Below are 16,862 nucleotides of genomic sequence, written 5' to 3' on the forward strand. Positions count from 1 at the left end.
GTTTTAATCTAAACATTTGAAAATAACCTCAGAAGGATTTGTGATTAAAATTTAAATGCTTCCGTTGAAATCACAATAGCATTTTGACAAAAGCTTACGTTTCCTAAACAAATGCCGCTCGATAAATGATATGCCGTTTAGACACCAAACGAATACTAATTAGACTGGCTTGGGGTTAACATTCCATTTTCCTTATGTTTCGGAATGAAGGTAAGAAAAATTAAAATGTCAATGCGTTTGAAAGTACAAATGGTTTTAGTACAACGCATGACAACATTATCGTGCGCGAAAAGCTAGATAAAGTGACGTTTTAGTCAACTAAAATAACTCTATTTCCTAACTAGAACATTTCCCTCATGAAGCAAGTCCTATTATTACCTACTATCAAATCATGAGCCAAAACAACAAATTCGAGATAGGACTAATGTTCTAAAAAAATCACCTTGAAATTGATCTCACTTTGAAGTCACACATTTTACGGATATTTGTTTCCTAAAAATATTTGGACATTTTGAAACGATCGGCTTAATTTTAATGTCAACAATCATAGAACTATTTTTGAAATCGTATAGTTTTCACAGTTTTAAAAATTGCACAAAAAGAGTGCTCCGGTGATTACTTATACAATATTTGTTATTCATAAAGGTATTTATTCTATATGGTTTAATATTATTTATAGATATTCAATCTACTTCTTTTGATTATTGTAGGACCTACAAGCCATAATACTCTGAGGAAAGAGGTAGCTTGTAATTTCAGTTGAATCAAACTGACCAAATGTTGCTGGAAACCCGGAGAAGCGTCTAATTGGACGCATAGATACTGTTTTCAACATAACCTGATTGGTACATTAAAAAACAGGTAAGCGAATCACTTTAATTTCATTCCGAATTTTTAATAAACAAAAAAACCTTGGTTTCAGATCGGCAATTGGCTCCCCTCTACTACGAAACACAGGCTGTAAGAAGAAGTTTAAAAGTTATTGAATTTAAAAATAATATATTGTGAGCTGTATTTTTTTAAATTTTCTTTAAATATTAGGTAAAAATAAATGTATCAATCATAAAAACAATAAAAATGAAAACATTTATTCTCATTCACTCACTTTATTTCAAAAAGAAAAAGCCATTTGAATTGAAAAGAATGATGTTTGAATTAAACATAGATCTCTTGTTGAATCAACAATATTATTGTAATCGATCGAAGCTGTCAAAAAAGCTTTTCTATAGTCAAGCTTTCTAAGCTTCTATAAATACAACAATATTGGATTGTTGAAACAACAATAATTCTTATTACCGCCAAAACAAAGCGAATTTCTTTTTGAATTTATGTGAAAAATTGTTGTTTATAAAATAGTTTTTTCTGCGTGCAACTTCGGAAGAAAGTTCGGTTTGGAAGTCCCGACTTCCGAGTTCTAATTTGGTGCAACGCCAACAATAATATCAGAAATTTACGCCTACAGCAAAATAACATCGTGTATTTTATGCTGGAACCAGAAGCATAGCAGAGTGCCATCCGGATGGTTTGTATCACCGATCAAAAGGTTTCCTATCTTTCCCAAATGCTTTTTATTCCCATTTAAAATGTTTTTTTCCCTCGGTTTTCATTACCGATCAGTCTTCTTCGTCACCAGATTAGTATTCATTGTCATATTTTTTTTGCATATATGGTTTTCCCCGTGTATCACTACAGTTCTAAATGTTTCATTTTTCAATCGGTTTTCATTGCCGGTCTTTCCGAGGGTTTTCCTCAACTCCCGATTAGTTTATCAGTCGAAATATTTTTTTTTTCTCTATCGGTTTTCAATACCGATTAAAACGGGCTTGGTAGTCATATGGCTACTGCTTCTGCCTCATACGCAGGAGGTCGTGGGTTCAATCCCAGGTCCGTTCCATTCTCCTACTTTGTATCTTTCTCTATATCTCATGTTCTAGCAATCGCTAGAACTGGTAATGGACTTCCATACCGTTTCCATTTCTATTCCTATACCTTCAACTTTGAGTATTCTAGCCGTAATCTGTTAGAATTGGAAATGAACTATAAAGCTCGTTTCCTACTACCAATTAGAAATTCCATCAGTTGCTTTTCCCTATCTTTTACATTGGCAGCTCATTAACCAAGACGGACCTCTGCCTCTCGAACCTAACCCAAAAATTCCAATAAATTCCGTATGAACTCGTGGAAAGTGCAGAGGTATATCCGGCTTGCAGTGGGCGAGTGATTGCATCATCATTTCCTCCCCCTTCCCTACATTGACTTGCATTCTGACGTGGCAGGCGCCAGTATGATCTAGCAAATGAGATCACCAGTACTTGTACATTGAAGATGTGTGCTAGTCCCAAGCAAACATCTGTTGGTTCCCTGTGCAAGAACAGCTGATCTGGTCATAATGAAGTAACAACTACGAGCAGTCAATCAAGCTCAAGCTCTATCGGTTTTCAATACCGATTAAGAGGTTTTCATTACCTCCTGAAAGGTTTTCATTACAGGTCAAGAGGTTTTCCTTACCTCCCGAATGGTTTTCATTACCATTCAAAATGATTTTTTTTCATCGGTTTTCGTTACCGATGAAGAGGTTTTCATTACCTCCCGAATGGTTTTCATTACCATTCAAAATGATTTTTTTTCATCGGTTTTCGTTACCGATGAAGAGGTTTTCATTACCTCCCAAATGGTTTTCATTACCATTCGAAATGTTTTTTCCATCGGTTTTCATTACCGATGAAGAGGTTTTCCTTACCTCCCGAATGGTTTTCATTACCATTCAAAATGATTTTTTTTTCATCGGTTTTCGTTACCGATGAAGAGGTTTCCATTACCTCTCGAATGGTTTTCATTACCATTAAAAAGATGTTTTTTGAGTTCGGTTTTCATTACCGAACAAAAAAAAACATTCTTGTGTCACTCTTTTACTATTCCTCAAGCATCTTACCCATTCCGCTTTTGACTCACATCGAATTGCTTAATCCAAAACACTCCACAAATTTTAGTACCAACAATCAAAACTCATCAAACTTTAGTCAAATATTTCCATTTCTGCATTTTCTACCTCGACTTACTTCAAAAAATAAACTGGCAGGATCGCCAATGTAAATATGCTCCGAATTGATATGACTGCTCGATATGACGCGTCGCTTGCACCTTCTCGCTGCTGATGCTGACTCGAGCGATGCCGGCCGGCGACGTGGTTATCCTCGGCTTGCTCGCGATTGAATTGCGACAGTCAGTGATACCAACAGAATAAAGCTGACCTTGTTGTAAATCAACACGTATGAGGAAACTGAGGCAATAAGACTGGTATGCACCTCACAGACTCCTGGAGGTTCGACAGTACATAAGTAAGAAGGAGTTGAGGTTTCTGTTGTCTCGATTTAAGGTGGTTATACAACAAAGCCACAAATCGGCCATCTTGGAAACCACGTGCTTTTTCTAGTTATTTTTCAAGAGCACGAATTGAGAGAACTACAACGCCCATGGGGATGAAACAACCGTAGATCTTTTGCTTACTCATGCTAAACAATCGACTTTAATTTCAGCATTGTACGAAATTTATTACGCTAGGTTTGAACCTATGATAATAGGAGTAGAAAACCGTGTGGTGAATTTGGAATTCACCACATGGCTTGATTGTATAATCACCTAGCAAAAGGATATTCTCCAAATTGCAAACTTTTTTCATGGATTAATTCTTCCAGGGATCAGCAGTGTTTGTTTATATATGCATATGAAAACATGGAACGTTGCACTGCGAAATTCCAAAGTTGTTGCTAGCAACCTAATGATTTATTTAGTGAGAAAAACTAACCTGAGCAAGGTCTGGAACGATTGCCTTGTATTTATATATTTATTTATTTGTTAACAACTGAAAGTATTCAATAAAAGAACGATGAACTGTATTTGTGCTATTTGATCGCCGGTTTGTTATTTTGAATTAAATTCGGTTAACATTTTTGTTATGTTGACTGGTAATTCAATTCTAGTTATCAATATTACTGGATAATAAAGTTTGTTATTAACAAGTTATTCTGTTTTGCACTCTGTCCAGCCGAAATTTATTTACATATAATGGTCATGGCATCATGATTTGATTATGAATAGTCTTCAGTAAATACAAGATTGCAGAAAGCGTAGTGCTTTTTTTTCTGCTCCTCGAGAAAGCGTAATTAGATGAGTGCCAAGAGACGACGCCGTATAATCACTCGATTCGAGTTCGAATCTAAATGAATGTCAATATTTTTTCCAATGCATAAGGAAGTCGGCAAAGAAGATTTAACTATTTTGGTCGATAAAACAGTGATGGCTGATAACTAAATGATAACTAAATAAGTTATTTTGAGTAAATAGAATGTATAACAAAATGTGTTATCAACTTGGTATCAGTGATAACTTAATTTGTTTTCATTTAAATATTTCACGCACAAAATTCTGGTATCTTTTTTGTTATGTTGGCTGTTAATTCAGCCAAAATGATAACAAGTTCAGTTATCAAAATGTCCGATAACCGGATAATAGAATCTGTTATCAATTAGATAAGAAAATTATTTTGAGCTTTTTATTGGAATGTCTTATGGAATGTCGACTTGAGTCGAGTCAAGTACGAGACACTGAAGACGGCCTTACTGTTGAGGTCGAAATACGTACCTGTCAAGATACAATTAAGTGGTGGAATTCAACGGGATTGTAAAAACTCGTCTTATGACAAGTGTTATCAATTAGTTTTTCATCTTTGCTCGGGAGACTCACCATATTTGCAGTTGTTACGCCGTTCACATCATCAACTCCATAGGAAGATCTCTTTTTTCGATGCGACTTTGTGTTCCTGGGTGAATATTGATCAAAGTACTTATTAAAAATACACCTTACTACTTTAAATACGTCGATCTCTACAACAACGGTTGTTACATTAACATTCCTGTGGGGAATAGAATGAACCTGAAAAAGCATTAGATTTGTTTGGTTACATTGTTTGATAAAGCTAAAAAAAATAATGAAATAAATTTAAAAAACCCAAATTTATCCACCGGTGGTGATGATGCCTTTCTCGATTCAATATGTTGAATTCGAATTAAAGGCTCCCCCAGACCTAAGCGATTTCATCGCCGCGACGGCGACAACTAGTCGCCGCGATTCTATCGTTGGGTCGCTGCAGGCAATGTTCTATTTACGCTTCCATACCAACGGCGACAGAATCGCTGTCGCCAAGCGATAGAATCGCGTCGCGACTGTCGCGTCGCGTGTGTTTGGGGGAACCTTAATGTTGTAAATGCAGTGCTTATTGCCTACATTTCGGCGGTAAAAAGATTTGGTGCAATTCTAGTACGTTGCTTAAAAATTACTTACCGTGGGTTACCGTGGGTTGCGCCACGGCTAAAATGATTAATGATTCAATGTGCATTTGTGTTTTTGTTGATTAAAAAATAAAAATATAATCCAAACTGATTGATTTATTAAAAAAACAAAAACAATAGTGTCCAACTAGGAAATTTGCACCCTCGAACGAAACCAGTTGCACTCGAATTTGTCAAGCCCTTCTATATGAAACGCGTTTAACAAAAACAAATTTTAGGTGCTACACGCATACACACTTTTGGAGTGAAATTATAGCCTTCCGGTACAACTTTGTTGTACGAGAAAGGCAAAAATTCAATTGACAATAATAAACAATGATACTTGATACTTACTTGATGGGCTACAGATTTCCGATGAACCTACGCCGAATGGAATTTCCTTTTCCTACCCTTCCCTGCAGCCTTATTGTGTTTCAGTTCTTTAATAGCTTTTATAACCTCATCTAGTGTAAACGACTCCACAGCTTATCCATCGCTAATATTTATTCTGTTCACCGATGCACCGTCACCTCCACTCTATCTTTCTCCGCACACTATTGACAGACTCATAAAACCTCCGCATATCATTCTGCTCCAATTTTTCCTGCGCATCGCTAATCTCTTGTTCTTTATATTCTTTCTTCTTCCTGCGGTGGGTTCGTTTTTTGGCTTGCTTCGTTGAACCGATCTCTATTCGATCAAGTACCCAACACCGACATCCAAGCTCTGCTTTTCTGCCGCGGCTGTGATAGATGTTATACTTGAATGCAGTGTTGATCGTGGGGTCCACGGCTCGGAGTTCACGTTCACCGGATCTAGGCCCTCGGACTTCTTGAATAGCGGCCACGTTCACACCAACCTTCTGCAGTTTACGAGCCAGAAGGCTCACTCGTCCAGGTTCATTTAGGGTCCTGACACTCCAGGTACCGAGTTTCCAATCATAGTCCTTATTTTGTTGCCGGGTCGGTTGCCAAAACTAACGTTCTCTGTTTCTTCTATCTCAATTTATCGTGGTATTTGAGAGACTTCAGTAAGCTACCTTACCGGGGTCGCGTTACCTATATCGCGCTGGTGGGACTGTTATTTACCTTAGGCGTCAGCGATACAGCATATCATTACTCAACCGCTGGGTACCAGGCATACGCTGTTTGAGCCGCACCTCCTGGTGAACAGACGCTCGAGGCGTACCTTCTCACTCAAGCTGATGTCAGAAGGACAACAGTGCCCAGGCTGCACTACCAGGTATAAGTACAAAGCCCTTAGCTAGCGGTCTTTTGTCATCGGAGATGGGATAGGAACTTGTGGGGACCAGAGCTCTGTTGGGCGCTCCTTCCTTGATGTCAACCCACCATTTTGCAGCCCTAACTGATATTTATTTAACTAAATATATCATTTTGCAGCCCTAACTGATATTTATTTAACTAAATATATCATCGAAAACCAACTTTCTCTATAAATGCGCGGCATGCAATCATTGTCCTATTCTGTTGCAACTTGGTACAAACGCTTGTTGCGAGTTGTCCCAACATTTACAAAAGAGGACAATGTTGTTGTCATCTGCAATGTTCTTGTTTTACATTCCCTCATTCATTTCATTTCATTTATTTAGTCTACATCTAAACAGATAATACTGAATCAACAATTTGACGCCACAATACACGGTTCGAGGCCGCATCTCTCCACCCTCGGATACGCCCCACGCTCGCCAAGTCATTTTGCACCTGGTCTGCCCATCTCGCTCGCTGCGCTCCACGCCGTCTCGTACCTGCCGAATCGGAAGCGCAGGGTTGCTGTCCGACATTCTAGCAACATGTCCTGCCCATTGTACCCTTCCAGCTTTAGCTACCTTCTGGATGCTGGGTTCGCCGTAGAGCTGTCGCGCTCGGTTCCGCCCACAAGCATGTACTTTGTCTTTGACGCATTCACCACCAGTTCAACTTTTGTTGCTTCATGTTTCAGGGGGGTGTACAGTTCTACCACCTTTGCAAATGTTCGGCCGACAATGTCCATTTCACCCGCAAAACAAATAAATTGACTGGATTTGTTGAAAATCGTACCCCGGCTCTCCGCATGACATCTTCTAGCGCAATGTTGAACAACAGGCACGAAAGCCCATCCAGTCTTAGACCCCGGCGCGATTCGAACGAACTGGAGTGTTCGCCCGAAATCTTCACATAGTTTTGCACACCATCCACCGTTGCTTTGATATGTCTGGTAAGCTTCCCAGGAAAGCTGTTCTCGTCCATAATTTGCCATAGCTCTACGTGGTCTGTACTGTCGTATGCCGCCTTGAAATCAACGAACAGATGATGCGTTGGGACCTGGTATTCACGGCATTTTTGAAGGATTTGCCGTACAGTAAAGATCTGGTCCGTTGTCGAGCGGCCGTCAACGAAGCCAGCTTGATAACTTCCCACGAACTCATTCACTAATGGCAAATATACTATATTAACAATATAGTTCACTCTGGCTGATTCCAACGGACAACACAGTAGCGACGCGGTGTCAAAAAGGGCAAGCAATGTAATAAAGAGACCTTCCGAGGGGTGTTTAAAAGTAGAATGCAATATGCAGTATAACATGTCGAAATAATATGCTAGAAATTATCCTTTGACCCCATTTTGATACCTTAGTTTCAAAAAAAAATTAATTCAAATAGTTAAACATTGTAAATTAAGTGTAATTTTCGCAATTATGGCACCCCTTGGCCATCGTTTTCAGGCGTTAGTTACCCTTTATGACGCAAGATGGTGTGATTATGCTGTCCGTTGCCTAATATATGGAGATTTATGAAGTGTTAATTGTTAATATATAATATTTGCTAATGGTGACATACGACGGAAGATGATCTGGGATATCACTTTATAGGCGGCATTAAGGATGGTGATCGCTCGAAAGTTCTCACACTCCAGCTTGTCGCCTTTCTTGTAGATGGGGCATCTAACCCCTTCCTTCCACTCCTCCGGTAGCTGTTCGGTTTCCCAGATTCTGACTATCAATTTGTGCAGGCAAGTGGCTAGCTTTTTCGGGCCCATCTTGATGAACTCAGCTCCGATACCATCCTTACCAGCTGATTTATTGGTCTTTAGCTGTTGGATGGCATCCTTAACTTCCCTCAAGGTGGGGGCTGGTTGGCTTCCATCGTCCGCTGAAGACGCAGTCATCTCCTCCGCCGCCTTGACTTTCACTGCCGGTACTCTCAGCGCCATTCAAATGTTCCTCGTAGTGCTGCTTCCACCTTTCGATCACCACACGTTCGTCCGTCAAGATGCTCCCATCCTTATCCCGGCACATTTCGGCTCGCGGCACGAAGCCTTTGCGGGATGCGTTGAGCTTCTGGTAGAACTTGCGTGTTTCTTGAGAACAGCACAGCTGTTCCATCTCCTCGCACTCCGCTTCTTCCAGGCGGCGTTTCTTCTCCTGAAAAAGGCGGGTCTGCTGTCTCCGCTTCCGTCTATAACGTTCCACGTTCTGCCAGGTACCTTGCTGCAGCGCGACCGCTCGCGCTGCGTCCTTCTCCTCCAGAATCTGTCTGCACTCTTCGTCGAACCAATCGTTCCGTCGACTTCGACCCATATACCCGACGTTGTTCTCCGCTGCGTCGTTAATGGCGGAGTTTGGAATCAAAACATTAAAAAAAAAAATTGTTGACGTATTAGAGATGCTGCGCATATGCAGAGGCGACATCAGGTTGCTTCAGTCGCTCTAAGTCGTACCGCGGCGGTCGTCGGTACCGAACATTGTTAATGACGGATAGTTTTGGGCGCAGTTTAACCATCACCAGATAGTGGTCATAGTCGATGTTAGCGCCACGATATGTCCTGACGTCGATAATGTCGGAGAAGTGCCGTCCATCAATCAGAACGTGGTCGATTTGTGATTCTGTCTGCAGTGGTGATCTCCAGGTGTACCGATACGGGAGGCTGGGTTGGAAGTAGGTGCTGTGAATGGCCATATTATTGGAGGCAGCGAAATCAATTAGTCGTAGGCCGTTTTCGTTCGTCAGCCGATGAGCGCTGAACTTTCCAATAGTCGGTCTAAACTCCTCCTCTTGGCCAACCTGAGCGTTCAAATCTCCTATGATGATTTTGACGTCGAGGCTTGGGCAGCTATCGTACTCACGTTCCAGCTGCGCGTAGAATGCGTCCTTATCATCATCAGTGCTTCCGGAGTGTGAGCTATGGACGTTGATTATGCTGAAGTTGAAGAACCGGCATTTGATCCTCAACCTGCACATTCTCTCGTTGATCGGCCACCACCCGATCACGCGCCTTTGCATGTCTCCCATCTCTATGAAAGCTGTTCCCAGCGCGTGTGTGTTGCCGCAGCTCTGGTAGATGGTATGATTACCTCTAAACGTTCGCACCATTGATTCCTTCCAACAAACCTCCTGCAGCGCTACGTTGCGAAAACTTGTATAGTGAATATATACTTTTATTTTATAATTAAGGACAGAGAAACCTGAAAAGTGGGATGTTTGACGATACTGTACGTCACTTCAAAATTAGTTTTAAAAAAAACTTCTCTTCTCAGTAATTAGTTAGTAGGGACACGGCAGGTATTTTCGTCTGTTCGTCATAGTCTCGAAAACCAATAAAAGAAACGCTTTTTTGTAAAACTAATACGCACCAAATCGTAAGCTCAGGAGAAACGTTCTGCTATAGTGAGGTTCTAGCAAATGTAGGTTGCTTTCGTTAGTTTCAGCCTCTATGACGATGGACGGAAATACCTGTCGTGTCCCTAGTAAACGATCAGGCTTAGAATGATTGGCCTTAAGACCCTTCTCCCCAGTTCTTGACTGTTTACCAATCTACATTTTCAGAATAGTAGTTTGTGCAACAAGTTGCAAAAAGATGATTTTTTCAGCACTAGTTGTACGTTTATCCAACGAGGCTTGCCGAGAATACACTATTTGAATACTAGACTGGCCCAGGAAACAAAAAGACGGCCTTACATTTGAGGTCGAAATACGTATCTGTCAAGATACAATTAAGTGGTGGAATTCAATGGGACTGTATAAACTCGTCTTATGACAAGTGAACAAAAAGTTGTCTAATTCCACGGGGCAAAATTAATATAAAAGTTATAAAAGTTCATTTGATCATCTTGCAATGTTCTGTGAAATTGTTCTGTAGCATACCAACTGCCGTTTTTGCAATTCTGAGGTCAACCGAGCAATCAGAACCAATTTCCGGATCGAATGAGTGACGGAGGTGTATTTTTCTATACATTTAGGCTGAAATCCCCATACAAACTTCAAATCAAATGCGCCAGCTTATGCAACAAGCGATTGAGCTGAAATTTTCAGAGATTGATTTTCTCACCCAAAGACACAATTCTGGGGGGTGCCCCGTGGAATTCAACAACATTTTTTCTCCCCATAGTAATCTGGGCCAGTCTATTGAACACTTACCCAAGCTAATTCATCAAAATGTATAGTCATGTAATTATTGTTCTGATGTTGGTTTTTCATTATAGCACCCAACTGCATAGGCGTAACTAGAGTCTCGGTCTAGGGGGGGCCATGGCACCAGCTGGTGGGATGTAATTTTCAAAGGCAATTTAAAGCACTGTGCGCATGGATTGCAATAGAAATTGTTTGACTAAGTTTATCGCTCATTCGTCCTAGAACTAACATAAAAAAATCGCGGATAATACAATTGATTTCCAATGATGCTGTGATTGCTTCAAAACGCTGTGTCTGTGTCAACTTGTCTTCTCCATGTTACTAAATGTGGATAAGTGTGTAATCTAAGATTCAAGAATCTTCTTCGAATTATCTATATTTCTAAAAGTTTTCAAGCATTTAAATGATTACTTAATGCATAAAGATCTCGATTTTTTTTAAACTTGAAATTTTTTAAACTCTTTAGATGTGGAATAAATTCCACGAACTTTTGTCTTAATAAATATAAGTATTCATGCAATTCCAAAATGTATACTATGTGCTGAAATAGTTAAGTACCGATGAACACAAATTTGGAATCCTAAAGTGTTTTTTATGAGTCATAAATTCCATGAGTCATAAATCAAATTCCAGAATAACATAGGGTTTTTGTAGTTACTGACGTTAGGAAGAGGCTTTATTATGGTTTTCTGAATAGGTGAGAGATTTCTCTGCAAAAATCAAAGAGACTTGAGAAGCAACCAAATCGATCTGAATTGTGCTGCAAAAGAAATGTTTTCTGATACGAACTGGTTTCTAAATCTAATTTTTTTTATCCTAAAAAACAAATTCTAACTAAAGCAGGCACAAAAGAGTTTTCCGATGATCCTTATGAAATCGCCAAAAAATTAAATGGAACAAGATCTTTATAAAAATATTTCTTTAATGCAATTTCTGTTGTGAGTGCGAAGGTTGCCTAAGTTTTGTCCTAATGCTTTCAATGGAATGCGTTGTTAATTTTTCTGTCATTGTAACAAAGATTCTTAAGTTTTATAATTCTATATCTTTCTGTGCCAGAATTATATAGCGAGAGCAAAAAGTTCCATAGGAATTTGATCAACTGTTTTGCGGCATACCTATAATAAATTGTGAAATGTTTGAAATGTCATAACTTTTTTGTTTATTAGTTTACCATCACCAAATTTTTATGGTGGATAGCTAATATAATGGACCGTTTTCCCTAAAAAAATTACGTTCGAAAAAAGATAGGGTTTTGAGATATTTGAGTTTTTGTGACAAAAATGATATTCTTAAAGGCAAAACAATTTTTTTACTGTGCACATTTTCTTAAGAATCACCATTTAGTTGTCTAACTTTGCTGAAAAAATCATAACAATCGAACATTCCGTTTTTGCTGTGCAGCTTTTTAAATATGTTTGAACCATTTTCACATACACCCTTTTGAAAAGTTAGTCGTGACTCAATATGAAGATTTGATATCGAAAATGACGATTTAGATGAAATTGAAAAACTGTGCAAAGTTTCAACTCAATAGAAAATCATGAATTAAAAATTTTCTTAAATTTTGATGCTGTTGCTTGGAATCGCTCAAGTACGAAAAACTAAAGACGATCTCACAGTTGAGGTCGAAATACGTATCTGCAAATATAACAAAACGTAGTGGAATTAAATGTAAAGTACTAAACTCCTCTTAGACGGTTAATCTACATTTCTTTTTCGTGACATCCACAGTAGTGGTCACCATGAAGGGTAACTCCTCCCTTGTTAAAGTGTTATAGATGGTAAAATATCCGTGAAAATCCTCAATTCTGAAAGCGGCGGTGGGCACCGCTTTTTTCTGTTCTTAATTCGTTAGTGATAAATTTTCTTCTTCTTGTTCTTGTTGGCATTACATCCCCACACTGAGACAGAGCCGCCTTGCAGCTAGTGTTCATTAAGCACTTCCACAGTTATTAACTACGAGGTTTCTACGTCAGGTTTCCATTTTTGCATTCGTATATCATGAGGCTAACATGATGATACTTTTATGCCCAGGGAAGTCCAGACAAAAAACCCGAAAATTGTCTAGACCGGCACCGTGAATCGAACCCAGCCACCCTCAGCATGGTCTTGCTTTGTAGCCGCGCGTCTTACCGCACGGCTAAGGAGGGCCTCACAAAATCGTGATAAATTACGTTCATCAATATTCAGTCTTCAAACCGGTCATAAAATTGATATCCAGCCAAGCGTTGAAATCCTCTTCAATAAATAAATTATGAAAAGAATAATAGGGGAAAAGACGGCTTTGACAGGTTTTGTTCTATTATTGTCAGGGGGGGTTTTGTCGACCAAATTTTATGAAATTTGGCCACAATATTCTTTGATATGCAAAGAATGTTTAGGCCAAATTTGAGCATAATCGGTCATAAAAAACCCCTGACAATAATAGAACAAAACCTGCCAAAGCCGTCATTCCCCTAGATGTTTTGAATCTTTCTTCGGCAGACACCACATAGTTCCACTAAAAACATACATTGTAAAAATTATTTAGAATACAACCCACTGTTTAGACTTTCGAGATGGAACCATTTATTAGGATGTCCGGATGAATAAAAGATGTTCCTCTTAAACTACTATTAGACGCCCGATTCTGTCCATCAAGGAGGAGGAGGAGGAGAATTTCGGATAAGAAATATATATATGCTTATCTAAAAATAGCGAACCAACTATATTTATTCTACGAAGTTTACGCCCTGCCGTTATCAAGACAACTTCCGCCCTTCTCTTAGCCTTCTACGCTTGAGAACATTCCCCACAGCCCATGTTTTGCCTGCACAACTACTCAGTTCTGTAAACACATCAATACAGGGTGACTGGTTCTGGAATGAATTATTATCCTAATTTCAAATGTATAACAAGAGTACAAATTGGGTTCCTCATTTTTTGTTATTTACTTCGGTAGCGAACATGTCTTTTTGCAAATAACAGATAACAGAAAGACACCCTGAATCGCGAGATACAGAACTTAGTTCTGCTAATTTATTAGGAAGCGGCACTTACTTTTTCACTTTCACACTCCAACCATCGCATCAAGTTTTTCGAAGACCGGTTCTAATCACCGGACGTTAGTTTTTCCTCGCTGGTTGGTGACTGTTGCATTGGTTGTTGCTGTTGTTGCTGCTGCTGCCTTCGGTGATTATCCGCTATGGCACTGCGGGCCTGATGGTGATGATTCAGGTGGTTGTGGTGATGGATGTGCAACTGGTTTTCGCTCAGTTGCTTGGCCGGGTTTGGCAAGTTTGCCGGCTGAATCAGATGAGCGGATTTCATCGGCACCGACGACTGCTCCACCGATTCGTCCTCTCGTCCTCGTCCATAAAATTCAGCATTCCGCATGCCGTACCCGGAGTTGTAGTTGTCCGTGTATTCCACTTTGAACTGATTATTGTATAGATTTTCTTGATTTCGTTCATACTCAAAGCTGTTCGTTTCAATCTTGGAACCGCTGCTTCCTAACGGGATCATACTGTTGTTCATCTGGTCTTGCAATGTGTTGAACTGTGCATTCATGAGATCGCTGTTGTTGTTGCTAATGGTCATGCTAGGACTTTCCGGCTTGATTGTGACGTATGCGGAATTATGGAGGTTAGAGTACTGATCGCTGCTAGGAGTTTGATGACCTCCTGCATGCTGTTGTGATTGTTGCTGGTGGTGATGCGGGTGAAGGGGGCGTTGCTGCTGTGAATGCGACAAGTGCTGCTGCGTTTCGCGATTCTGATGGTAGGTTATGATTTTAGCATTGAGATTACTTTGTGCTGGTGGATATGTTCGACACATGTAATTTCCTGAACTGTTGAGATTGGTCATGATGGTCGTTGGACTAGGGCTGTCGTTCAGACTGGAAGCATTCATGTGATACACTTTGGCAGCAGTCATGACACCGGCAATTGCAGAACCGCCCTTCTCAGGAAACTCGCTATCGAAGCTACTGCTAGGGCTTCGATATTTTGCCAACTGCTGGTAGACCTGTTTGATGCGTTCCATATTGGCGCGACTTGCGATAGCGTGATTGACCATTGGTAGGGATAATCCTTACCGATAATACACTTGGACGTGCGCTGCACAGACTCCGGAGCGTTCCATGGCTCGTGGATGTAACGTGTTGGATAGTTCTGTAAAGGAGCATGAAGAATTAATTAATTTAGTGTTTTGTTTTAGCCCATTATGAGCTGCTTTGACCAGACTAAAAATGAAGAAGTCTATCCTTTATCAGCGATAGAAAACGCCATAGGTTTAATGAAGCAACTTCTAACTGAAATTGTTGAAAATTCAGAAGCAAAAGGACCTGTTTCCATTCAACCTTTACCTTTCGGATCTTGACCGATGTGACCGGACTGATCCAGAATATATTGACTGTTGAGAGTAGGTCTGTGCTACTCCTAAGTTCGATATTACCAATAAATACATTGATCAACAGTAAAATTGTATTCGTGATGCTCATGTACAGATTCATTAATGACCGACGATAGTTAATTAATTGGTGGAGGGAGATTAGGTTCATCGCTTGGGAAGTGTTGAAATCACTTGCGTGTTAACTTCTATGAGTTAAATACTAACTTATTTCGACAATATGATATGTTTATGTCCCCATGAGTGTTTTCCAAGAGAACATTAGCCTCCCAGGCGGCAGGACAGGTAGGGATAATAAAAATGATTATGCAAATCGTATATAAAGCATACGAGCATATGGAGACGGATGGTACATTTTTGCATCGGTCCATCGCATCCACTAATGACAACTTGTTGGACATATCCTGTTAATTGGATAATTGTTCAAGTATGCTAGCATTTGTATGGTTTGTATAAGGCAGTGGTGCTCATCTAGCGGCCCGCGGGCCGCATGTGGCCCGTTGAGGTGGTAAATGCGGCCCGCGGAAGCATTTTATTTTAGTAATAAAAAAAAATTATTATTCATAGGAAAACGTAAGTTACCGAAAATTAGTGTCGGAGAGATTCTTCCAGTACCATTACATTGTGCACCAGGAGAACCTCTGCGCCCAAAACGTGGGATTCAAAGATGTCATCAAAATAGTTAATTCCATCCGATCACACGCATTGAACCATCGAGAATTTCAGTCACTTCTAGTAAACACGGATGCAGAATATGGTGATCTACCATATTATACTTAGGTACGTTGGCTAAGCAGGGGAAAGTTGTTACGACGCGTATTTGGTCTTCGGAAAGAAATCGTCGAATTCATGGAGAGAAAAGGTAAACCAGCGAAGTGTTTCAATAATACGGAGTGGATGGCAGATCTGGCTTTCTTGACTGACATAACAACGCACCTGAACTATTTGAATTTAAATCTCCAGGGTAAAGGTAAATTGGTGCACAGCATGCTTAATCAAATCAGTACGTTTGAAAACAAGATCTTGTTGTGGGAGAAACAGATGGAAATTCTGCATTTTGCCCATTCCCCAACTCTCGGAAATTGCATCGTGTCGTCGACAAAAAAAAATACGTTGAAGCGCTCCAAACGATGAAAAATGATTTTGCTCGGAGATTTGGAGATTTCATGACAAAATTCTAAAACTTTTCTCTGCTTCATTCAGTGTTGATGTCGAGCAAGCTCCAGATAATTTCCCAATGGAACTCATTGAATTACAGTGCGATACGGAACTGCGAGAAAAATTTAATCGCCATGATCTTCTGAAATTCTATGCCATATTTATTCTGGAAGAGCGCTTCCCAGAGCTGCGAAAACATGCTCTTTTCGTAGCTTCTTTGCTTGGATCCACATATTGTCGGGCCGGCACCAAACCGGACCGCGCGATTGAGCACTCGCGCTGCGACGCGAGTCGCGACATTTTGAAATATTTCATTAGTAGTGCGCATTATGCACGCATAGATGTACTATCATGCGCACTAATCAGAAATGAGTTGCGACGTCTGATAACTGCAGATATTTCATTTTATTGAAAACAAATTTTCGATTTTCTACTATACACGGAATACATTTGTGAACAACTGTTTTCCGCAATGAAGCAAGTACACCCGATTCTTTTTTTACACGGATTATTTTCACACGAATTTTTTTTACACGGCTTTTTTTTCACGGATTCTTGAAATAACACGGATTTTTTTGCAC

General features: G+C 39.9%; 1 protein-coding gene and 1 long non-coding RNA gene across 2 annotated transcripts in view; one reads left to right on the plus strand and one right to left on the minus strand.

Moving 5' to 3' along the window:
* Positions 1–529: 529 nt before the first annotated feature.
* Positions 530–1,020, plus strand: LOC134202568 (uncharacterized). The gene is made up of 3 exons (XR_009977266.1): positions 530–645; positions 711–861; positions 923–1,020. It is a non-coding gene; the product is annotated as an uncharacterized LOC134202568 (long non-coding RNA).
* A 12,397-nt stretch (positions 1,021–13,417) lies between these two features.
* LOC134202581 (cryptochrome-1-like) overlaps positions 13,418–16,862 on the minus strand; it is a 48,088-nt gene continuing 44,643 nt past the window's right edge. Inside the window, 2 exon segments of the mRNA XM_062677598.1 lie at positions 13,418–14,795; positions 14,798–14,885. Coding sequence (XP_062533582.1) covers positions 13,825–14,795; positions 14,798–14,885 — 1,059 coding nt within the window. The 3' untranslated portion in view covers positions 13,418–13,824.

The sequence above is a fragment of the Armigeres subalbatus genome, unplaced genomic scaffold (genome assembly GCF_024139115.2).
Source record: "Armigeres subalbatus isolate Guangzhou_Male unplaced genomic scaffold, GZ_Asu_2 Contig1291, whole genome shotgun sequence".
In the NCBI taxonomy this organism is placed as follows: domain Eukaryota; kingdom Metazoa; phylum Arthropoda; class Insecta; order Diptera; family Culicidae; genus Armigeres; species Armigeres subalbatus.